This window comes from Ovis canadensis, chromosome 4 (assembly GCF_042477335.2).
Source record: "Ovis canadensis isolate MfBH-ARS-UI-01 breed Bighorn chromosome 4, ARS-UI_OviCan_v2, whole genome shotgun sequence".
NCBI classification, from domain to species: domain Eukaryota; kingdom Metazoa; phylum Chordata; class Mammalia; order Artiodactyla; family Bovidae; genus Ovis; species Ovis canadensis.
The window spans coordinates 110197563-110221551 of NC_091248.1; the positions used below are offsets into that span (position 1 = coordinate 110197563).

General features: G+C 36.8%; 1 protein-coding gene across 6 annotated transcripts in view; it reads left to right on the plus strand.

The window, feature by feature from the left end:
- Positions 1–23989, plus strand: part of MKLN1 (muskelin 1) — a 377726-nt gene that overhangs the window by 316839 nt on the left and 36898 nt on the right. For all 6 annotated transcript variants that reach the window (XM_069588394.1, XM_069588395.1, XM_069588398.1 and 3 more), the window contains 2 exons: positions 158–379; positions 3217–3346. In XM_069588394.1, coding sequence (XP_069444495.1) covers positions 158–379; positions 3217–3346 — 352 coding nt within the window. The remainder of the gene's footprint in view (positions 1–157; positions 380–3216; positions 3347–23989) is intronic.

Genomic DNA, 23989 nt, shown 5'->3' on the forward strand with positions numbered 1-23989 from the left:
TAAATTAATAAGTGCATATAATAATCAGGGATGGTATTTGGTATTATTAAGAACATATTCAGTTGTTTTAGATTCTAAAACTGCACACATTGGTTTAATTTTAACTCATACGACAGGAACAGTCTAAAGCTATTCAACCTGTTGTCTTGTTCTGTAGATGTGTATGGACTCGGAAAAACACATGATCTACACCTTTGGTGGTAGGATTTTGACATGTAATGGCAGTGTAGACGACAGCAGAGCCAGTGAACCACAATTCAGTGGATTGTTTGCTTTCAACTGTCAATGTCAAACCTGGAAACTTCTTCGAGAAGACTCCTGTAATGCTGGTCCTGAGGACATCCAGTCTCGGATAGGACACTGCATGCTCTTCCACTCAGTAAGAATATTCTGTACATTGTCTTATGTTACTTTGTCATGTATCTCTCAATAGGAGAAGTGATGCAATCTAATTCTTCAGTAAGAGAGCAAAACTTTTCATTAGAAATGAATAAGTGTTGACAATGATAAGGAAAAACAAAACTACCTTTATTGGTGAACTGTTTGCTAATTATATTTCCTATCAGCCTAATAATTCCTAAGTAGTTATCTCAGCATTTTTATGACTGACTTCACTGTTTATATGTTGTAGCTATTTCTCTTTCTTACATAGCTTTTTACTTACTGTTTTCTCTTAGTATCTGGAAGGTGGATTTTATTATCTGTTCTTATTTTCTCTTTTGTTACTCTCCATTAAGTGCAAAGAATTAAGAATTGACTTTATAGAATTGGAATTAGAATTTATCAGCAAAAACCAGCATACAGACGTTTAATTTTTTCAAGTGTTATAATGAGAACATGGGCTCCTGCTATGAACAAAACTTTAAAAATATACTATGAAAGATGTTTAACATATACCAAAGTGGACAGAACAGTATAATAAATTCCTACGTACTTATTTACCAGTTTCAACAATTACTATTATTCTATGTCTATTCTTAAATTTTATTGTGTTCGGTATTTTAAAGCAAATTCCAGACATTATATCATTACAACTATAAATACCACAGTGTGTCACTAACATAAAGATTTTTTAAAAACATAATTGTAGTATGGTTATGCTGCTGCTGCTAAGTCACTTCAGTCATGTCCGACTCTCTGTGACCCCATAGATGGTAGCCCACCAGGCTCCCCCGTCCCTGGGATTCTCTAGGCAAGAACACTGGAGTGGGTTGCCATTTCCTTCTCCAATGCATGAAAGTGAAAAGTGAAGGTGAAGTCGCTTAGTCATGTCCGACTCTTAGCGACCCCATGGACTGCAGCTCACCAGGCTTCTCCGTCCATGGGATTTTCCAGGCAAGAGTATGGGAGTGGGGTGCCATTGCCTTCTCCGAGTATGGTTATGAAACCCAACCAAAGTAAAAGCAATTTCTTTATATCATTTAATACTGCACTCATTTTCCCCCTGCCATGCTGAAAAATACTTTTCATAGTTGGTTTATAAAGTCAGGATCCAGAAAAGGTCTGTGTATTGCATTTGGTTGTTAATAGCTCTTAAATTTCTTTTAATCCATGAGAATACTCCCCCTTCCTTTTTTTGCCCTCCTCTGTATACTGCTTATTTGTTTAAGAAAGTCTCATGTGTGCTTTGGAATTTCCCATGTTCTCAGTTTGACTGATTTTTATTATAGTGTCATTTAACATGATCCTCTGTTTTCCATATTTCCTGTGAGCTGGTATTTAGATTCGGAGGCTTAATTTTAGATTCCTCTCCTTTTTTGGGTGGGCCAAAAGGGGACTTGCAAGTATACTTCACAGCTGATCCGATTATAAAATATAAAGAGCATTTAATGTCTAGCTGTCACAACTTTGGTGGTGTTAAAATTGTTCAGGTGGGTTTAGGTGTTATCAACCTGATTGATCAGTTATTAAGTTTCCTATCAACTTTTTATCTAACGGTTTTAGCAGTCGCTATAGTCTATAGTCATAGACTAGATTTTAGTAGGGTTTGATGAGTGGTCATTTTTCTAATTACCTTTTTCTTTATTTATTAACTGATTCTGCTATAAAAACTTATCCTCATTAACTAATTGGCTACTCTAATATGTAAACCACACAGGATAGGTAATATAAATATTTTGATTCTTTTCCTCTATTGTCTTTTCATTTTAATGAGCTGAGGCTCCAAAATTTACCAATGAGTTTTTCATAAGCATTATTATAAACTCATGGATTTTTATGTATTTGATATATTTAACTTGCTGTCATTATTCTTTCTGATTTCCTAATTTTTCTCCATCTTTGACCAGTGGGAGTACCCATGTCCTAGTATACCTTTGCATATATACACACATATATACATATGTCTTTTTTAGTAAGAGAAAAAAAAATTATGAGTTTATACTGATATATCCAAGTTAAATTTAAGATTATAGAATTTAAAAATTTTATCTTTGTTTTTGTGAAACTTTATGGTTAAAATCCTACTTCCTGATGATATGTTACTTGCTTTTTCTATAATAGCTTACTGGATAGCAAAACTAAAAGAATCACTGAATACCATTTAAGATTTCTTTCTGATTATTTTTCTGTTTAGGATATAGCCCACTAGGGATGGGTAGTCAAAAAGAGAGAATTAAAATCACTAGAAATACTACTACTTGTCTGCATGATCATGTGTCTCTGTCCAATTGTATCTTTGTATATAGGTTTTGTATATAGGCTTACTTGTTTCTTTTTTTGTTTCCAAATTTCAGACATTATTTTTTCTTTTACTTTTGTTTTCTAATTAAGGAAAAATATTTACATAGTTCTCAAGGCAAAACTGTCATTATGCTGTTGGAGAGATAAGGTTATTTTCCCTGTCTTTCTGTTCTGTTCCTTTCCCTGTAGCTAATTATGTTGTTACTAGTTTCCTTTGTTTCTTTTTGAAGAAAGAAACAAATACAACACACATTCCTTTTTCTCCTTCCATACACAGAGGTAGCACCCTATATGCATTACTCTGCACCTTGGGGTTTTTTTTTTTTTTTTTTACTTCAGTAGGCTATCCTAGTGATTATCCCTTAGCAGTATATGCAGAGCTTCCTTTTCCACTTTATACCAGTACAGTAAGTACTTCATTGCATGGAATCACTCATAAATTACTTCTCTAGACGTTTGAATTTTAAAAGAATTATTCTGAATTCTTTGTGAAAATGACTTTTTTTTCTTCTTTCCCTTTTTTTTATTTTACAGAAAAATCGTTGCTTATATGTATTTGGTGGCCAGCGATCGAAGACCTATTTGAATGATTTCTTTAGTTATGATGTGGATTCTGATCATGTAGACATAATATCAGATGGTACCAAGAAAGACTCTGGAATGGGTAAAGGCAATTAGTGATTCTTCTCTCATGTCTTAATTACTTCAGGTAGAAGACTATAACCCATTAGCTTTTCTTTCTAACCATTCTTAATGCTTTTCCCATTTGCTTAATCAAAGTAATTCTGAATAAGAGGAAAAAAGTCTCTACCAGCTAAATTATTTAGTTCAACCTGTTTAAAAATGCTATATGAATTATTATTATAATGATTCCCTTTAACAGAAAGACAGTATGCAAATTTGTAAAGAGATTATTTATATGTGTGCTTGTTAAGGGTGATTATAAGAATTAGTACCTTTTGAAAACTGTATGATCCTATATTTGCTAGTTCTTTCCACCTTCCATTTTCGCTAAGGTGACTTATATGTTAGACACATATAGTAGAGTATGTCTTTGTTCTTGAGGGAAGACTTCACGTCGTTCATTGGTAATGCCTTATAACTTTGTATTTTCAGCATCCAGAAAGTTATTCTCCTGATAATAAGGTGATTAGTTTGCCTGAAATAATCCCAGTTTATACATAATTATTAATAGTGTCCCATTCATTCTCAAAAGTTTCTTGTTTTGGAAAACTTACATAGTTACCCTGCTTAGTAGTCACTTTGCCTGCATTTAGTATACACAGAATAATGATATTTGTTTAAGACTCAGTGCTTTAAAGTGCCTAATGAGAGCATTAGGGTAAGAAATTAGATTAGCTTGCTTTTCCTTTTATCTATTTGTTTTTGCTTTTGCTTTTACTATTTATTATATATATATTTATAATAGTTGCTTATATTTAGGAAGAGTTTTTTTAAAAAAGATAACACTGTAATAAAAAAGTACATGCAAGGCAGTTTGACCCTCAGGATCCTTCCCCCATACTTCCTATTGGGCAGAGGCTAGAATTTCATATCCTGGAGAAATACAGGCTCTGTGAAGGCAGAGAGAACGGGGTGTAAAACAGGAGAGTTAAGTCCATGTGCTGAATAGTGGAACTTCTGACCCTTTCCCTGCTGTTAGGATTCTAGGCATGTGTCTCCTACAAAAGTTTAGTGTCACCTTCTCTAGAGGAAATGTGTGTTGTCATAGAAAAGATTTCCAGATACAGTTGTTTGGGGTACCAGCCTCCACTAAGATGTCTGATCTTTCTGGCTAGCCCCCAGTACAGTGGTTACTTTCATGACCCAGTTCCCCTGCGGTGTTCCCCATTGTATAAATGCTATTTTCAGTTAAATTTTATTTCTTCACTGTAAATGAACTGTCAGTTAATGATCAAGATCGGTTTTCTAAGAGAAAAGGATATTGCATCCATAAAACAATAATAGGATACAATGAAAGATCAGATACTAAGAAAGACCTTTTGGAAATAAATTTTGTTAAAAAGTAGAAGAGTAGTAAGATATCTCCTGAGAAATAGACAAAGAGACAGAGATGGTAGAAATTGGAGAAAATAAGGACCTTAGAAAATCAGTGTAAGAGGTCTGGTGTTAAACTAATAAGAGTTTCTCTAACTATGGAGAGCAAGGAGAATGTGCGAGACAAGATTATAAAATGAAGGACTAACAGAAAATTTCCCTAAACTGAAAAGTGTTGGTCTGCAGATTATAAATGGCCCCTTTTGGATGTCAGTACTTTGAATTAAAAAAACAAACCCTTCTCAATCAGATGACACATCATTGCTTATTGTGGAATTTTACATATCAGTCATAAAAAGAATATCTGAAAAGCTACCAGTGTAAAACGAGGTCACATTCAATGAAACAGGTCTTAGAATGCTAGAAATTTCAGCAACATTGGAAGCTAAAGGGGGAAACAAGGTCTTAAAAATTCTGAGGGAAAACTATCATCAACCTGGAATTCTATTTCTAGCCAAACACCAAAGAAATGAGGGAAGAAATGATATTTTCAGATATACCAGGTTTATCAGTGGGGTATGTGTGTGTTTGCACATAATAGAAAACCAAGAGAATGGCTTAAACAAATCGGGAATCTTTTGTCTCACAGGATGAGAAATCCAGATGTAGATAATCTGGGACTGATGTATAAGAAAAGTCATAAATGCTCTCAGGTTCTTTTTCATATGTTTTTCTATTTTTAACTGGTTTATTGACTATGCCAAAGCCTTTGACTGTGTAGATCACAATAAACTGTGGAAAATTCTGAAAGAGATGGAAATACCAGACCACCTGATCTGCCTCTTGAGAAACCTATATGTAGGTCAGGAAGCAACAGTTAGAACTGGACATGGAACAGCAGGCTTGTTCCAAATAGGAAAAGGAGTATGTCAAGGCTGTATATTGTCACCCTGCCTATTTAACTTCTATGCAGAGTACATCATGAGAAACGCTGGGCTAGAAGAAGCACAAGCTGGAATCAAGATTGCTGGGAGAAATATCAATAACCTCAGCTATGCAGATGACACCACCCTTATGGCAGAAAGTGAAGAGGAACTAAAAAGCCTCTTGATGAAAGAGGAGAGTGAAAAAGGTGGCTTAAAAGCTCAACATTCAGAAAACGAAGATCATGGCATCTGGTCCCATCACTTCATGGGAAATAGATGTGGAAACAGTGTCAGACTTTTATTTGTTTGGGCTGCAAAATCACTGCAGATGGTGACTGCAGCCATGCAATTAAAAGACGCTTCCTCCTTGGAAGGAAAGTTACAACCAACCTAGATAGCATATTAAAAAGCAGAGACATGACTTTGCCAACAAAGGTCTGTCTAGTCAAGGCTATGGTTTTTCCTGTGGTCATGTATGGATGTGAGAGTTGGACTAGAAAGAAAGCTGAGTGCCAGAGAATTGATGCTTTTGAACTGTGGTGTTGGAGAAGACTCTTGAGAGTCCCTTGGACAGCAAGGAGCTCCAACCAGTCCATCCTAAAGGAGATCAGTCCTGGGTGTTCATTGGAAGGACTGATGCTAAAGCTGAAACTCCAGTACTTTGGCCACCTCATGCGAAGAGCTGACTCATTGGAAAAGACTCTGATGGTGGGAGGGATTGGGGGCAGGAGGAGAAAGGGATGACAGAGGATGAGATGGCTGGATGGCATCACCGACTCAATGGACATGAGTTTGAGTGAACTCCTCGAGTTGGTGATGGACAGGGAGGCCTGGCGTGCTGCGATTCATGGGGTCGCAAAGAGTCGGACACGACTGAGCGACTGAACTGAACTGAACCTCATGGTGGCAAGTTGACTGACACACCTCTAACATCATGCCTTCCTTCCAAATAGGAAAAAAGGAAGGAGAGCCAAATGTGCCCAGAAAGCTCCCTACTGACATTTCATTGACTAGAACTATGAAACATGGCTTCAGGAGAGTCTGGGAAAGCAAGCATTTAGCTTTTCCAGCCTTTGTATGGTATACAGAGTAAGGGATTTGGAAATGGCTATTGGATCATGCAGTTAACAGTGTCTGCCACACAAGATTTAAAAAATGATCATCTTTTATGCACTCTTTTTCAGAAGTTAGTACGGCATATATACTAACAAAAGGGAGTAAAAGTAGTTAAAAAGAAAACATTCTGAGAACTGAGGAAAAGAGAGTCTAACACAGGAAAGCAATGAAGGGCCATCCCAACATGATACCTGCACCACAAATGTATGAACACCCAGTTCATATTGGAGCAGGAGGACATAGGAAAATAGACCTCTCCTCCTCACCAAAAAGTGAGGTTGACTCAAAGTAGATAAAAGATAAAAGTAGACTAAATAGATGCTTGAACAATTGGAATATAAAAGGTATTAATCGGTAAATAATATCTGATGTAAGAGGATAGGAACACAGTAGGAAAAGAAAATATTTTTAAAAAGCAGACCTCATCATAGTACAGTTTTTGGCTCTACAATGAGCAGTATTCCCCTCTTCATAATAATGCAAAAGCTAAAATCAATTTAACCAAAAATTGGGATAAAATTTAGTGGGAAGATAGCATCAAGGTAGTAAAATTCTTCATCTACTATAACAAGAAGTCAGTAGGTGCTGATATAATGTAAAACTATGGAAAGAAGTGGGCTTCCCTTGTAGCTCAGCTGGTAAAGAATCTGTTTGCAGTTTGGGAGACCTGGGTTAGGAAGATCCCTTGGAGAAGGGAACAGCTACCCACTCCAGTATTCTGGCCTGGAGAATTCCATGGACTGAAATTCCATAGAAAGAAATATTCTAAGAAATGACTAATAACATTATTTATCATGTCTAAAATTTTCTATCTTGTTTACTCATTTATTTTCTACTACCATAGGATAATGTGGAGGTATATGATTTAATCTTTGATTTCCTCTAGCTTTTAAAACTTAATCTAGTTTTCCATTTAAATTACTAGGAAGATGGAATAATAATCCCCTACAATTCTGATGCAGCTCTGCCTGAAAAACAGGTAGTGAAAATAGTAATTGATTCGATAGGTATGTGTTAGAAACTTCTACATGCTGGCTCATGCTAGACTGGGGATACATTGGAACTAGATGATCATGGTCTCTCAGAGTGCTTATAATGTATCTAGTAAGTAATGTTCTGATGGATTATAGTTGCTCAGTTGGTAAGTCGTGTCCAACTCGTTGTGACCCCATGAATTGCAGCTTGCCATCCCTGTCCTTCACTCTCTCTCAGAGTTTGCTGAAACTCATGTCCATTAAATCGATGATGCTTTCCAGCCATCTCATTCTCTGCCACCTGCTTCTGCTGCCCTCGATCTTTTGACCATCAGGGTCTTTTCCAGTGAGTCAGCTCTTCACAGTAGGTGGCTAAATATTGGAGCTTCAGCTTCAGCATCAGTCCTTCTGATGAATATTCAGAGTTGATTTCCTAATGGCTATTCTTTATTTAGACCCTAAATGCCAGTTACTAAGCATGGAACTTCATAAATAGTTCTAATTGGTAGTATTAGTCTCATTTACTAGATGAGAAAAATTAAACTTAGTGAAGTACTGTCTTATTAATATACAACTAGATAATGATACAGCCAGGGTTTAGAAGTTGAGGTGCAAAGAAGGTTTTTTGTTTGTTTTTTTGAGGTGCAAAGGTTTTTTCGGTTTTTTATTCTTGCCCATCTTAAAGTACTCCACAAGATTAAAAGGAAAAAGTGGTGAAGTGATAGTGGTAAAGACTGAGCAAAAAAAATGCACTATGACAATAAATAGGCTTTAATGACTATCATTTGAATATTTTAAAAATGAATTATTTAGTAATTTGCAGAATTGGTCAATATATTTCATTCATTGCTATGGCTAACTTTAAGGCCAGCAATGAATGGCCATAATTGTTCTTTTTGTTCAATTTTGTTTTGATTATAAGAGTAATAATATGCTTATTGTAGAGAATTTGAAAAATACAGAAAGATGTAAAAAAGAAACTATATCAAACCATTCAGACATAATCTGTTAAAATTTTATTAATGTATTTCCTTCTAGTCTTTTTAAGCTTATTTATTTTATAAAATTTAGCACAATTTTATATTCTGTCCCTGGAGAAGGGAATGGCAACCCACTCCATTATCTTGCCTGGGAAGTCCCATGAACACAGGAGCCTGGTGTGCTATAGTCCATGGGGTTGCAAAGAGTCAGACACCACTGAGTGACTGACAGTTCTGTTTTTCAACTTACATTAAATTGTGGTATATTTTTGTCATTATGGTTTTATTACCAAAAGATAAGTGGATTTATTGCTTAATTACTGCTTCAATCAACTTTTATAAAATGAAAGTCACCAATATTGCTATGGGTTCTTTAATTTTTTTATTGCTTTGTGGTGAATTATCCCACAGTGCAAGCAAGTTTTTTTGTTAATATAATAGTAATTGTTGATCATCTACTAACATCGAAGTTTGGCCTTCTCCCTCCCTTTCTCCTAATATATTTCAGTGCCTTATGTATGCTAAGTATGTTTAGGTTCATAGCTGTGGACTAGAGGATAAGATACCTTCTCTCAAGGGACTCATTTTAGTGAAGAGAGACCTATGCTTGCTTTCTAAGTACTGTGAAGAAAAAAAATTGAGTGCTATAATAGTGAATAACATGAGAGGACCCACTTAGATAGAATAGGTTGGGAAACTGTTTCCAAGGAGGCAATCTTTAAGATTTCAGACAAGAAACAGAGGGTTAGGAAGAACTGTGTTACGAACTGAGGGAAGTGCATATACAAAAATTTCAAAGCAGAAAAGAATTTAATGTGTTCCCAAAGCAGAGGGAGCTAGTGCATATCAAAGGTGAGACAAGTTACGTGAAGTGAGGTTGGAGAAATAGTTAAGTCTGATTATTCAGTGCCTTGTACAATACAAATACAAGAAATTTTTTTTTTTTCCCCTAAAAAATACAGAAGGTTATCGAAAGGTTTAATGCTAAGGGCTTTTTTGTTGTTGTTTTAATTGAAGTGTAGTTGATTTACAGTGTCCTGTTAGTTTCTGGCATACAGTTGATTTAATTTTCTATAGTATGTGCGTATTCTTGCCACCTCTTGCCAAGAATACACACATATTATAGAAACTAGCGTGCTGCAGTCCCTGGGGTCGCAGAGTCACACACGACTGAGCGAGTGAACTGAACTGAGTATGTGTGTATACATATTTATGTGTGTGTATATATGCTCTTTTTTAGATTCTTTTCCATTGTAGTTTATTATACTAAATGTAAAGTCTGCTATAGTATACAGTAGGACCTTGTTATTTATCTATTTTACATATAGTAATTTGTATCTACTAATCCCAAATACTTACTTTATCCCTCCATCCCCATCCTTTCCACTTTGGTAACCATTAGTTTGTTTTGTCTGTGAGCCTGTTTCCATTTTGTACATAAGTTTGTTTGTGTCGTATTTCAGGTTCCACATGTAAGTGATATCTTATGATTTTTGTCTTTCTCTGTCTGATTTACTTCAGTTCAAATGATAATCTCTAGGTCCATCCATGTTGCTGAAAATGAATGCTAGGGTTTTGATGTGATTAAAGTTTTGAAAATATCATTCTTTTATCTAAATGTACGTTTTCCAGGTGTTTAATATAGACAATATGCCTGTAAATTGCATTGTCCAAAGGTTATGTATACAACAGGCTATGTGTACATCCTTTAACTGAAAGATTTTTATGGCAGAGTTGAGCATCTGGTTAGAACCTGCCTAAAACTGTTGCCATTACTACTTGGAGTTGTGAAACCTCAGTGGCTCTGCTGGCATATTAGAGTGAAACTGAAATTACTTGCTTTTCATTTTTCTTTCTTGTTTTTTCCATCTCTCCCTTTCTCCTTTCCTTAGGTCACTTCCTTCCATCCCTCCTTCCTTTACTCCTCTCTCTTCCTTCCCATTTTCCCCTTCTTCTCTGCTCCCTTCTTTAAGTCCCCTTTTTTCTCTCTGTCTGTCTTCTTGGTGCATCCTCCACTCCTCCCTTAAGAGGGACTTCTAAATAGTGGCCAGGATTAAGAATCACTCTTCTAGCTCTCCAGAGCCTATCTCAGTCCTTAATCAAGTAAGCATGGACAGGTTACTTAATGTTAAGCCTTACTTTGCGTGTCTATAAGTGACCCAAATTATATTTTAAGTAAAATGGTATCTCATTTATAGCCACTCTAGGAGTAGAAGTGGATTGACACTAGTTCGAGCTGGTGTTATTGTTGGGTACCTCAGTTTTCACAAGTGTATATCAATACTGCCTACAGGTTCATTGATCTATCCAGTAATCAAGTCATATTAGTTTTAGCTCCATCTTCTCTCTGTTCTCATTGCTATTTCACTAGTTTGGACTGCCAACACCTGCTTGACCTGTGTCTCTAGTATTCTTCTTTCTGTGTATCCCATCCCTCCCCTAAACCATTCTTCACACTTTGAGCAGAATGCAACTGTTTCTGTGTTACCAATTAAGTACAGAACCGTATACTTTAACATTTATTCAACAAATACCTTTTGGTCATGTTCTAGGTGCCAGATAATCTAAGCACTAGGGATAAAACTATAAATAAGAGCTCTAACTTCATGGATCTTATAGTTGTGCATAGGGAAGAAAAAATAGTAGATTAACACCTTACCTTTTGATTAGTACTAATAAGAGAAGAAAATACCCTTATTTTTGGCCATGTGACACAGCTTGTGGGATCTTAGTTCCTGAACCAGAGATCGAACCCAGGCCCCCAGCAGTGAAAGCTCCAAGTCCTTATCACTAGACCACCCCAGGATTCCCAGAAAATCTTTTAAAAATAGAAACCTGATCATTTTTCTCTCCCTTGCTTAATATATTTTTTTAATTGTTTTTCTTTGCCCTCAGATTAAGTCTAAACTCAGCCCAACTCACAGATTCCTTTGCAATATACCTCAGCTTAGTTAGTTCCCCATTCTTGATATCCACTCTCACCTTGCCACCAATTCTTTTTTTCGTGACCACTGAATATTAATTATCAATGGCATATTTTTCATGCCTTTGAGGTTTTTCCCATAGTGTTCTCCCTACCCAAGTCACTCTTTCCTCCTACCTCCAAAGTGTACCTGATTTTTGCTCATCTTTCAGATCTTAGCTTATAGAGCATTGTCTCCTGAAATTCTTTAACTCCTCAAACCCAGGTTAGGGATTAGAGCATATTGTTTTAACCTTAGTTGTTAACATGATTCTGAATATTCATCTGGCAGTATAATCTTGACTCTGCTTTTCAAAACCTCAAAAAAAAAAAAAAACTACTGAAATATACAGACTTTATTCAGGATTTCTTAAAGAGTATTCAATCTTTTCAGTACTCCTAGTCTAAAATTTTTTCACTGGCTTAAGTTAGACCAATTAGAAGACCTCAGGTCAGAACTATGGTGTATGTATTGTCTTCCCATAGAGTTACTTTTAGCTGATTTTTAAAAGTCTGTTTAAATTTTAATTTTATTTTGTTAGATAATTACTTACTTTGTAAGTAAGCCATTCAAAGTCCTTTTAAGGACAAGACACAGTACTATTTAAACTTCTATATTATTAAATATCCTTAGAAAATACCAATTTTATTATATGGATGCTCTGTAGTTTATTTAAACATTCTATTTATTAACTGTTCTTCTAAACCTGTTTCATTATAGTTAATTAGTATAATTTGAGATGGACTTAACACATAATTGCTATGTTTCTGTGATTCAGTAATGTGAGTTATCTGATGAAAACTGCTTTTATGTGAGCTTCAAATTGGATTGTTTACAGTCATAATAGAAATTTGTATGAACTGTTGAGACCACCAATTAGAGATAGTATATCTAGTTGTAAAATTACTGCTTCTTGTTATAATTTCTTATTGTATCAAATACTGTAAAATCTTAAATGATTGCTATTTATAATGACTTAAATGAATTAACTCAGATTTAGCATTTTAAGACCTAAAGAAACATCAACTCTTTTTTTTTTTAACTCTAATTTTTTTAACTAGAGTATAACAGTTTTGTGTTTTCCTTAGAAGGAAATTAAAATTTAAATCAGTGGATTGACAGCTGCTTAGGAAAAAAGGATTTACTGGTATTGTGTCTAACACATACATAATTACATCAAAATTCAGCACATCAAAAATTTGAGTTTATTTCTGCATAACTTTTGGCAATAGGCCTGTGAACACAGGGGGTTTAGCAGACTTCCCATATGTAAGCTCTGTTTAACACTAATTGAAAATTATGTTTAGAAGATCTGTCACACAACCAGAACTTTATGGTTTGCTCTAGAAACTCAGCTGACAATAATGGAACTGCTTTCTCATATCTGTCTTTTTAATTCAAGGTGACAAACATATATTGTGTCTTCAACATTTGCCAGATACTAAATAGGGCATTGATGATACAGAACTCTTACAAACATCTAGTTCCTATTCTATAGTAATTAGTGTGTTTACTTGTTGTGTTCCTTAAATTTTGTCGACTCTATTTTCCCACATCTGCCAGTGTTTATACCATTCTGTCCTAACCATAGTGGCAGCTTGTTATAATTGAAAGAATAGTGAATTCAGAATCAGAGGATCTGATCTTTCTTCATCTGGGTCTGCCACTCATCCTTCTGTAGCTTTGGCAAAATTGTGTAATTTCTCTGGACCTGATTGTTCATCTGAAAACAGGGGATTGGACCAGTTGATCTTAAAGGCTCGTCATCTAGCTCCAAAATTTTGACAGTTAAATTTTGTTCCTTTTTGCCGTTATCAGGCTGTGAAAATAAAAAATGAGGGCTGTGTTAGTCATGTCTGCAAGATTTGATTTATCTATAAACATTTTCATGAAAACTTTAAATGCAAAATCTACTGATTTTCAGCCTTGGAATGTGCTTATTGACATTGGTGTTTTGTTTTTCTTTAATCTTTGTGTGTGTGTAAGTTCCTATATTTTTGACCCTTTTACTCTTAACAGTTAACTAAATAAGGCCAGTTCGACAGTGTAGAGAAGACTCTGAAACTAATGTTTTGCTGTCATTTACACAGATTAGTTACTGAGCTAGGAGATGAGAGTGCCTATTTTTAATGTAACTAGACTTCATTGCTTTCTGTTTAGCATCTTTTATATTAGGTGTGCCATTATTCTGATAAACTGGATTATGTACTTTTTTTCTTCTCAACATTACTGGTGGTAATAACTTTCCATAACTTCCCCCTTTCACTCTTGCAGGGGTGTTTTTGCTAGTTATAAGCTTATAAAGGTATTTCATATTTTCAATATAAAATTTAGGTCATATGGGACTTCCCTGATGGAGCAATGGATAAGAATCAGCCTGCCAGTGTAGGGGACACGGGCTCAGTCCTTGGTCTGGGAAGATTCCACATGCTGAGAGCAGCTAAGCCCATGTGCCACAGCTATTGAGCCCACGCTCTAGGGCCTGCAAGCCACAACTGCTGAGCCTGTGTGCTACAGCTGCTGAAGCCCGTGCTCCTAGAGCCTGTGCTCCACAGCAGGAGAAGTGACTGCCATGAGAAACCTGTGCACCACAACGAAGAGTAGCCACCTTTGCCATAGCTAAGAAAGGCTGCATAAAACAACAAAGAACCAGTGCAGCCAAAAGTGAAAAAATAAAACTTAGGTCATTTGATAGTAAATGCTAATTAAAGTTCACCTGTAAAAAGAAGCATTCAAGAACACTAAAGATAGTTTTGAAAATGAAAGATAATATAATATTACCAAGTATTTAGAAAGCTACAATTTTGTGCAGATTAATGGAATGGAATGCAGCGGACACTATAAAATATACCTAATTACATATGAGAATTTAGTATATGGTAAAGTGACATTGACAGTGAGAGAAGGAAAATTGATTATGCAGTAAATGATACTGAGATGTCACTTAAGACCTGATAAGCAAAAAGCAAAATCCTGACTCTAATTGATATCTGTATATGACAAAAAAAATTCTGGGTACACTCAAGTTTTATACTTAACAAATAAAAACATAAGTCTAGTTGCTTTTAATAATTTAGGATAGAGAAGCCTTTCCAACCATGACAGAAAACCCAGAAGCTGTAAAAAAAAAAAAGAGAGATTGATTTTTTGCAAATTAAAAATTATATATATAAAAATATTTAAATATCAAATGATAAATGAAAAACTGGAAACTGAGACAAAGCTTAATGTCCTACTTTTTAAACAAAAGACTCTTACAAATCAATTTAAAAAAGGAATAATTTTCTAGTAGAACAGTGACAAATGATAGAACTAGATAGTTCAAAGAAAAATACAATTCAAGTAGCTGACAGATTTACTTTTGTATAATGCACAGCTCCATTCATAATTTTTAAAATGTAAATTAAAGGATCACTCATTGAATGTTTTTATCTAATAAAATATACATATACTCTTTGACCAAGCATTTTTTTCCAGAATTTACCCTGCTCACACATGTACTGATGCATAAAAGTAAGTTATACAGAGATACTTAATGTGACATTGTTTGCAAGAGTTAAGAAATACAGAAACAACTTTATCCACCAGTAGCTAACCAGTTATGTTTGCTCTATTCAATGAGATGAATTCTTTGTAACTTCATGCAGTGGAGATAGATTAATAAATACTACATTGTTGGGTGTCAGAAGCTAGTTGGAATTTTACAGAAAGCAAATAATGAGTAGTAGAAACCTAGGTTCAGGTAAAATAATAGTTTTAATAAAATCCAAAAATTTATGTGGAACTATAGAAGACCCAGAATTGCCAAAGTGATCCTGAGAAAGAAGGACAAAGCTGGAAGTATAACCCTTCCAGACTTCAGACTATACTACAAAGTGCAGTAATCAAAACAGCATGGTATTCACACAGAACAGATCAACAGAACAGAAAAGGAAGCCCAGAAATAAACCCACATACTTATGGTCAGTTAATCTACAACAAATGAGGCAAGAATATACAGTGGAGAAAAGACAGTCTTTTCAACAAGTGGTATTCGGAAAACTGGACAACTATGTGTAAAACAATGAAATTAGAACATTCCCTTGTCCAAAAATAAACTCAAGTTCATCCATATACAGAAATAAACTCAAAATGGCTTAAAGACCTAAATGTATGATGACACCATAAAACTCCTAGAAGACATAGGTGCAACACTGACATACATCTTAGCAGTATTTTCTTAGATTACTCTCAAGGCAAAAGAAATAAAAGCAAAAGTAAATGGGGCCTAATGGGTGTTCATTGGAAGGACTGATGCTAAAGCTAAAACTCTAATACTTTGGCCACCTCATGCGAAGAGTTGACTCATTGGGAAAGACCCTGATGCTGGGAGGGATTGAGGGCGGGAGGAGAAGGGGACGACAGAGGATGAGATGGCTGCATGGCATCACTGACTCGATGGACGTGAGTTTGGGTGAACTCCGGGAGTTGGTGATGGACAGGGAGGCCTAGCATGTTGCGATTCATGGGGTTGCAAAGAGTCGGACACGACTGAGTGACTGAACTGAATGAAATTTTAAAAGGTTTTGCACAACAAAGGAAATGGTCAACAAAATGAAAAGATGATCTATGGAATGAGAGAACACATTTGCAAGTGATGCAGCTAACAAGGAATTAATATCCAAAATATGCAAACAGCTCATACAACTCAGTGTCGAAAAACAACCCAATCAAAAAGTGGGCAGAAGACCTGAATATAGGTTTTTCCAAAGAAGACATTCTGATGGCTAACTGGCTGTTAGTCAGTTGTGTCTGACTTTGCGGCCCCATGACTGTAACCTGCCAGGCTCCTCTGTCCGTGGAGTTCTCCAAGCAAGAATACTGACATGAGTAGCCATTTCCGTCTTCTGGGGATCTTCCCAACCCAGGGATCAAACCCAAGTCTCCTGATTCTTTACCGTCTGAGCCACCAGGGAAGCCCAAAACGATTCACAGCATTGCTAATTATTAGAGAAATGCAAATCAAAAACCACAGTGTGGTATTGCTTCACACCTATCAGAATAGCTATCATCAATATGTATACAAGTAGCAAATGTTGGAGGGGATGTAGAGGAAAGGGAACCCTTGTATTCTGTTGGTATAAATGTAAATCAGTGCAGCCACTATGTAAAACAATATGGAGGTTACTTTAAAAGCTAAAGATAGAACTATCATATGATACAGCTATTCCACTCTTGGGTGTATATTTGGAAAAAGTAAAAGCTTTAATTTGCAAGGATACATGAACCCCGATGTTAATAGCAACACTATTTATAATAGCCAAGACATGAAAGTAACCCAAGTGCCTGTCAACAGACAGTTGACCTAAGAAGATGGCTCACTGTGTCTGTGTGTGTATAAATATTTTTGTGAGTTAGTTGCTCAGTCATGTCTGACTCTTTGCTTCCCCATGGACTATATGTAGCTTACCAGGCTCCTCTCAGCCATAAAATAAGAATGAAATACTCCCATTTGCAGCAACATGGATGGACTTAGAGAATATAATGATTAGTGACTTGTCAGAAGAAGACAAATACTATATAATATATAATCCCTTGTATGTGGAATCTAAAAAAATAATACAAATGAATATATATAGAAAATGAACTTCTGGTTACCTAAAGAGAGGAGGAAGGAGGGACAAATTAAGAATAAGGGATTAACAGATGCAAACTACTGTTTATCAACACATGAGCAACAGGAATTTACTGTATAACACAAGGAATTGTACCCAGTATGTTATAATAACCCATAATGGACTACCTGGAGAAGGAAATGGTGAGCCACTCCAGTATTCGTGCCTGAAAAATCCCATGAACAGCGTAGCCTGGTAGGCTGTTATCCATGGACTCACAAAGAGTTGAACATGACTGAGCACACAGCACATAATGGAATATAATCTACAGAAAAAAGAATCATTGTGCTGTACACCTAAAACTAACACAATAAATCAATTTCAATGAAAGCAAATAGTAGAAGTTTTAAACTGGAGCTGCTACTGAAACTGAGTAGGATCTCATTCAAAACTTCAAATGTCCCAGATTTAGAAGAAAAGAATGTGGCAGACACTGTCAGTTGCTACCCTATAATCATTAGCTCTTGTTAACCAAACCATGATTTTGTTTACTGACAAGTTGACCAACCCCAGGAGTTGAATAGTGATTATTCTAAAATAGTCATTTTTATCCTTTGCCAGATTATTTCAGTTTCCCTGCCTTCCACATGATACAGTTCTGGCCAATGAGCACAAGGAAAGGCTCCAGGAGGACACTTGCAAAAACTATTTTCCAGAAGAAAACAAATGCCGAAAGAGTCCTTTCCCTCTCTGGTTTGACTACTCTATAAAACAATGTGATGCTTAGAGCTGGTACTGGCAACTTGAAAAGAATGGAAAGCCAAGAGAATTCTAAGAATGATAACCTAGCATTATTATTTGGTTGAATTGCTGAAACCATTCTGGAACTATCTACTTGCAAAAATATATTTTATGAACTAATTTATAATTATTCAGATTTCCTGTTACTTGAAGCTGAAAATATTCTAACAGAGAATTTGTGGAAATCTGTTTTTGTTAAACTTCGTGTTTCTGTGAAAGTCACTCAGTTGTGTCCGCCTCTTTCAACCCTGCCAGGCTCCTCTGTCTATGGAATTCTCCAAGCAAGAATACTGGAGTGGGTAGCCATTCCCTTCTCCAGGGGGTCTTCCCAACACCCAGGTCTCCTGCATTGCAGCTAGATTCTTTACCGTCTGAGCCACAAAAGAAGCTTATTTTTCTGTGTCAATTCTAAAAATTATTTTTTCCTGTCTTAAAGCAATAATAATGAAAATATAGGTGCATTGGATCATGAAGCAAAAATAGAGTTCAGATTAGTTCATGAAGGCAAAAAAGTATCTCCTCAGAAATTGAAATAACTTTTTATGTTTTTATCCTCCCTATAAGGTTTCCTTGTATTACAAATTCTGGTACTCTCCTATTAGGTAAATCAAACGGGAAAAAAAATGTGAATCAGTCTGTCAGATAAAATATTTTACTGAATTTCCCTTTTATCAGTTCTATTTCAAGTTTTAAAGATGCTAACAAAAAAATAGAAGAGTTGAATGATTATCATTGTAATTTCTTGGAAAAACTATAAAAATAACAGATTGGCAATAATAGTTGTATGTTGTACAATTCTTATTCTCTCTTTTCACAGACAAGTGTCCTTCCAAAATGTGTTCCTGACTAACATACGATCTTGTTGGCTGATCTGTTTGATTAATTTTACTCTGTGAGTCCATTTTTCAAGAATGGTTAAAGTTCCTGGCATTCAGTAACTTTTTAGCAGTTGAATCTGAAATGCTTTAAAATATTATATGTTGCAGATCTTCTGTCCTTTGCCCCTCCTGTGGGTACTACCCATTCAGTTCAGTTCAGTTCAGTTGCTCAGTTATGTCCGACTCTTTGCGACCCCATGAACAACAGCACACCAGGCCTCCCTGTCCATCACCAACTCCAGTTCACTCAAACTCATGTCCATCGAGTCGGTGATGCCCATCCAGCCATTTCATCCTCGGTCATCCCCTTCTCCTCACGCCCCCAATCCCTCCCAGCGTGAGTCTTTTCCAGTGAGTCAACTCTTTGCATGAGGTGGCCGAAGTATTGGAGTTTCAGCTTTAGCATCATTCCTTCCAAAAAATTCCCAGGACTGATCTCCTTTAGGATGGACTGGTTGGATCTCCTTGCAGTCCAAGGGACTCTCAAGAGTCTTCTCCAGCACCGCAGTTCAAAATCATCAATTCTTCGGCGCTCAGCTTTCTTCACAGTCCAGCTCTCAAATCCATACATGACCACTGGAAAAACCATAGCCTTGACTAGACGGACCTTTGTTGGCAAAGTAATGTCTCTGCTTTTTAATATGCTAACATGAGAAGGCAATGGCAACCCACTCCAGTACTCTTGCTTGGAAAATCCCATGGACGGAGGAGCCTGTTGGGCTGCAGTCCATGGGGTCGCAAAGAGTTGGACACAACTGAGTGACTTTACTTTCACTTTTCACTTTCATGCATTGGAGACAGAAATGGCAACCCACTCCGGTGTTCTTGCCTGGAGAACCCCAGGGACGGTGGAGCCTGGTGGGCTGCCTTCTGTGGGGTCGCACAGAGTCAGACATGACTGAAGTGACTTAGCAACAGGTTGATCATAACTTTCCTTCCAAGGAGTAAGCGTCTTTTAATTTCATGGCTGCAGTCACCATCTGCAGTGATTTTGCAGCCCAAACAAAGTCTGACACTGTTTCCACTGTTTCCCCATCTATTTCCCATGAAATGATGGGACCAAATGCCATGATCTTCATTTTCTGAATGTTGAGCTTTAAGCCAACTTTTTCACTCTCCTCTTTCATCAAGAGATTTTTTAGTTCTTCTTCACTTTCTGCCATAAGGGTGCTGTCATCTGCATAGCTGAGGTTATTGATATTTCTCCCAGCAATCTTGATTCCAGCTTGTGTTTCTTCCAGTCCAGCGTTTCTCATGATGTACTCTGCATAGAAGTTAAATAAGCAGGGTGACAATATACAGCCTTGACATACTCCTTTTCCTATTTGGAACCAGTCTGTTGTTCCATGTCCAGTTCTAACTGTTGCTTCCTAACCTGCATATAGGTTTCTCAAGAGGCAGGTCAGGTGGTCTGGTATTCCCATCTCTTTCAGAATTTTCCACAGTTTATTGTGATCCACACAGTCAAAGGCTTTGGCATAGTCAATAAAGCAGAAATAGATGTGTTTCTGGAACTCTTTTTTCCATGATCCAGTGGATGTTGGCAATCTGACCTCTAGTTCCTCTGCCTTTTCTAAAACCAGCTTGAACATCAGGGAGTTCACGGTTCACGTATTGCTGAAGCCTGGCTTGGAGAATTTTGAGCATTACTTTACTAGCGTGTGAGATGCGTGCAGTTGTGCAGTAGTTTGAGCATTCTTTGGCATTGCGTTTCTTTGGGATTGGAATGAAAACTGACCTTTTCGAGTCCTGTGGCCACTGCTGAGTTTTCCAAATTTGCTGGCATATTGAGTGCAGCACTTTCACAGCATCATCTTTCAGGATTTGAAAGAGCTCAACTGAAATTCCATCACCTCCACTAGCTTTGTTTGTAGTGATGCTTTCTAAGGCCCACTTGACTTCCAGGATGGAAGTCAAGGATGTCTGGATTCCAGGATGTCTGGCTCTAGGTGAGTGACCACACCATCATGATTATCTTGGTCGTGAAGATCTTTTTTGTACAATTCTTTTGTGTATTCTTGCCACCTCTTCTTAATATCTTCTGCTTCTGTTAGGTCCAGACCATTTCTGTCCTTTATCGAGCCCATCTTTGCGTGAAATGTTACCTTGGTGTCTCTAATTTTCTTGAAGAGATCTCTAATCTTTCTCATTCTGTTTTCCTCTATTTCTTTGCATTGATTGCTGAGGAAGGCTTTATCTCTCCTTGCTTTTCTTTAGAACTCTGCATTCAGGTGCTTATATCTTTCCTTTTCTCCTTTGCTTTTCACTTCTCTTCTTTTCACAGCTATTTGTAAGGCCTCCCCAGATAGCTAGTTTGCTTTTTTGCATTTCTTTTCCATGAGGATGGTCTTGATCCCTGTCTCCTGTACAGTGTCACGAACCTCCATTCATAGTTCTTCAGGCACTCTATCTATCAGATCTAGTCCCTATTTCTCACTTCCACTGTATAATCATAAGGGATTTTATTTAGGTCATACCTGAATGGTCTAGTGGTTTTCCCTACTTTCTGCAATTTAAGTCTGAATTTGGCAATAAAGAGTTCATGAGCTAAGCCACGGTCAGCTCCTGGTCTTGTTTTTGTTGACTGTATAGAGCTTCTCCATCTTTGGCTGCCAGGAATATAATCAGTCTGATTTCGGTGTTGACCATCTGGTGATGTCCATGTGTAGAGTCTTCTCTTGTGTTGTTGGAAGAGGGTGTTTGCTATGACCAGTGCATTTTCTTGGCAAAACTCTATTAGCCTTTGCCCTGCTTCATTCCATATTCCAAGGCGAAATTTGCCTGTTACCCCAGGTGTTTCTTGACTTCCAACTTTTGCATTCCAGTCCCCTATAATAAAAGGACATCTTTTTTGGGTGTTATTTCTAAAAGGTCTTGTAGGTCTTCATAGAACCGTTCAACTTCAGCTTCTTCAGCATCACTGGTTGGGGCATACGCTTGGATTCCTGTGATATTGAATGGTTTCCCTTGGAAATGAACAGGGATCATTCTGTCGTTTTTGAGATTGCATCATTTGAGACTGCATCCAAGTGTTGCATTTTGGACTCTTGTTAACCATGATGGCTACCCATTTCTTCTAAGGGATTACTACCCACAGTAGCAGATATAATGGTCATCTGAGTTAAATTCACCCATTATAGTCCATTTTAGTTCACTGATTCCTAGACTGTTGACGTTCACTCTTGGCCATCTTCTCTTTGACCACTTCCAATTTGCCTTGATTCATGGACCTGACATTCCAGGTTCCTATGCAATATTGCTCTTTACAGCATCAGACCTTGCTTCTATCACCAGTCACATCCACAACTGGGTATTGTTTTTGCTTTGGCTCCATCCATTCATTCTTTCTGGAGTTATTTCTCCACTGAACTCCTGTAGCATATTGGGCACCTACCGACCTGGGGAGTTCCTCTTTCAGTATCCTATCATTTTGCCTGTTCATACTGTTCATGGGGTTCTCAAGGCAAGAATACTGAAGTGGTTTGCCATTCCCTTCTCCAGTGGACCACATTCTGTCAGACCTCTCCACCATGACCCTCCCGTCTTGGGTAGCCCCACACGGCATGGCTTAGTTTCATTGAGTTAGACAAGGCTGTGATCCATGTGATCAGATTGACTAGTTTTCTGTGATTATGATTTTAGTGTGTCTGCCCTCTGATGCCCTCTCGGAACACCTACCTTACTTGGGTTTCTCTTACCGTTAAAAACTATTAAATCTTTTCAAGACAGGCTTGTTTTCTTCTTGGGAAGAGAATTAATACAGAATTAATCATAATGACATGTTGGACAGAAAACTTCTTTCTTAGTTTTGACCTTTAGGTCTTTTTAGTTTTTCATAATGCCAATTTTGTTAGGCTAGTTTTTATTTTTATAAAATTATTACAGAAATGATGTGCTATGCATAATTAATAAAATAATTCAAATAGTATAGAATGCTATGAAATGAAAAGTATTTCTGCCAACATAGCTAACTAACCTAAGCTGCTGTTTCCTTTCCCCAAAATCATTCTTGAAAAAATAAAATGAGAGGCAGCTGGCCTCCATGAACTCTGAGACACAGGCAGCCTCTCCACTAAAATACCTTGAGTTAATTCTTGTTCCTTCACTATGGAAGCTGGCAGTAGTAGCCCATACCACTAGTTCCAGAATCCAGAGAACAACATTATGGCAATGCAGAAACCCTAGTGCAGTGAAGTACTGATAAAAACAGATGTGGACTGACCATCTGCTCTCAGTAATTCATTTCTTCCTCTGTGTACCTTCAAGTCCAGGGAGACTACCTTCTACTTCCTCCAAAGGGTTTCAACCTAGGAAATACTTCCATAGAGGTGTGGATGTATGTGATGTATCGATTCTCAGTTTCTATGCTTCAGTATCTATCCGATGCCTCTTTCCCTCCAGTTTTTTTAAACTCATTGGTGCTGATGGTAGTTAAGGCCTGGCCTCTGGTGACCCCTAGTACATATCTTGATAGAATTGCTGATACCCGAGAAACATTATCTCACAGACCAATAAAGCTAAACATTTGAGGATTTCAGCTGTCCCTAAAGAAATTAGTAAGGTAACAGCATACATGATCTAAAGCAGGATTATTATAATAGATGAACCATGAATTTAAAACAACTATGATCAGTATAAAGATATGAGGAAACACATATTTGTAAAATGAAATAAGATCATAAAAATAGAACCAAATGGAAATATTAGGTATGAAAAAATATTTGAGATGAAGAATGCAACAAATATTATAAATAGAATGGATATGAATGAATTAATTAGTTGAAAGATTAGAACGACTACTCTTCCAGGAAGAAATAGGAAAGAAATAAAGATGAAGAGATGGAAAATAGAAAGAGCAGCACCCAGTGTTCATTGCAGCACTGTTTACAATAGCCAAGACATGGAAGCAACCTAAAGGTCCATCAGCACATGAATGGATAAAGAAGATTGGTACATATATATACAATGAAATATTACTCCGCCATTAAAAAGAATGAAGTAATGCCATTTACAGCAACATGGATGGACCCAGAGATTATCATACTGAATAAAGTAAATCAGAGAAAGATATATGATG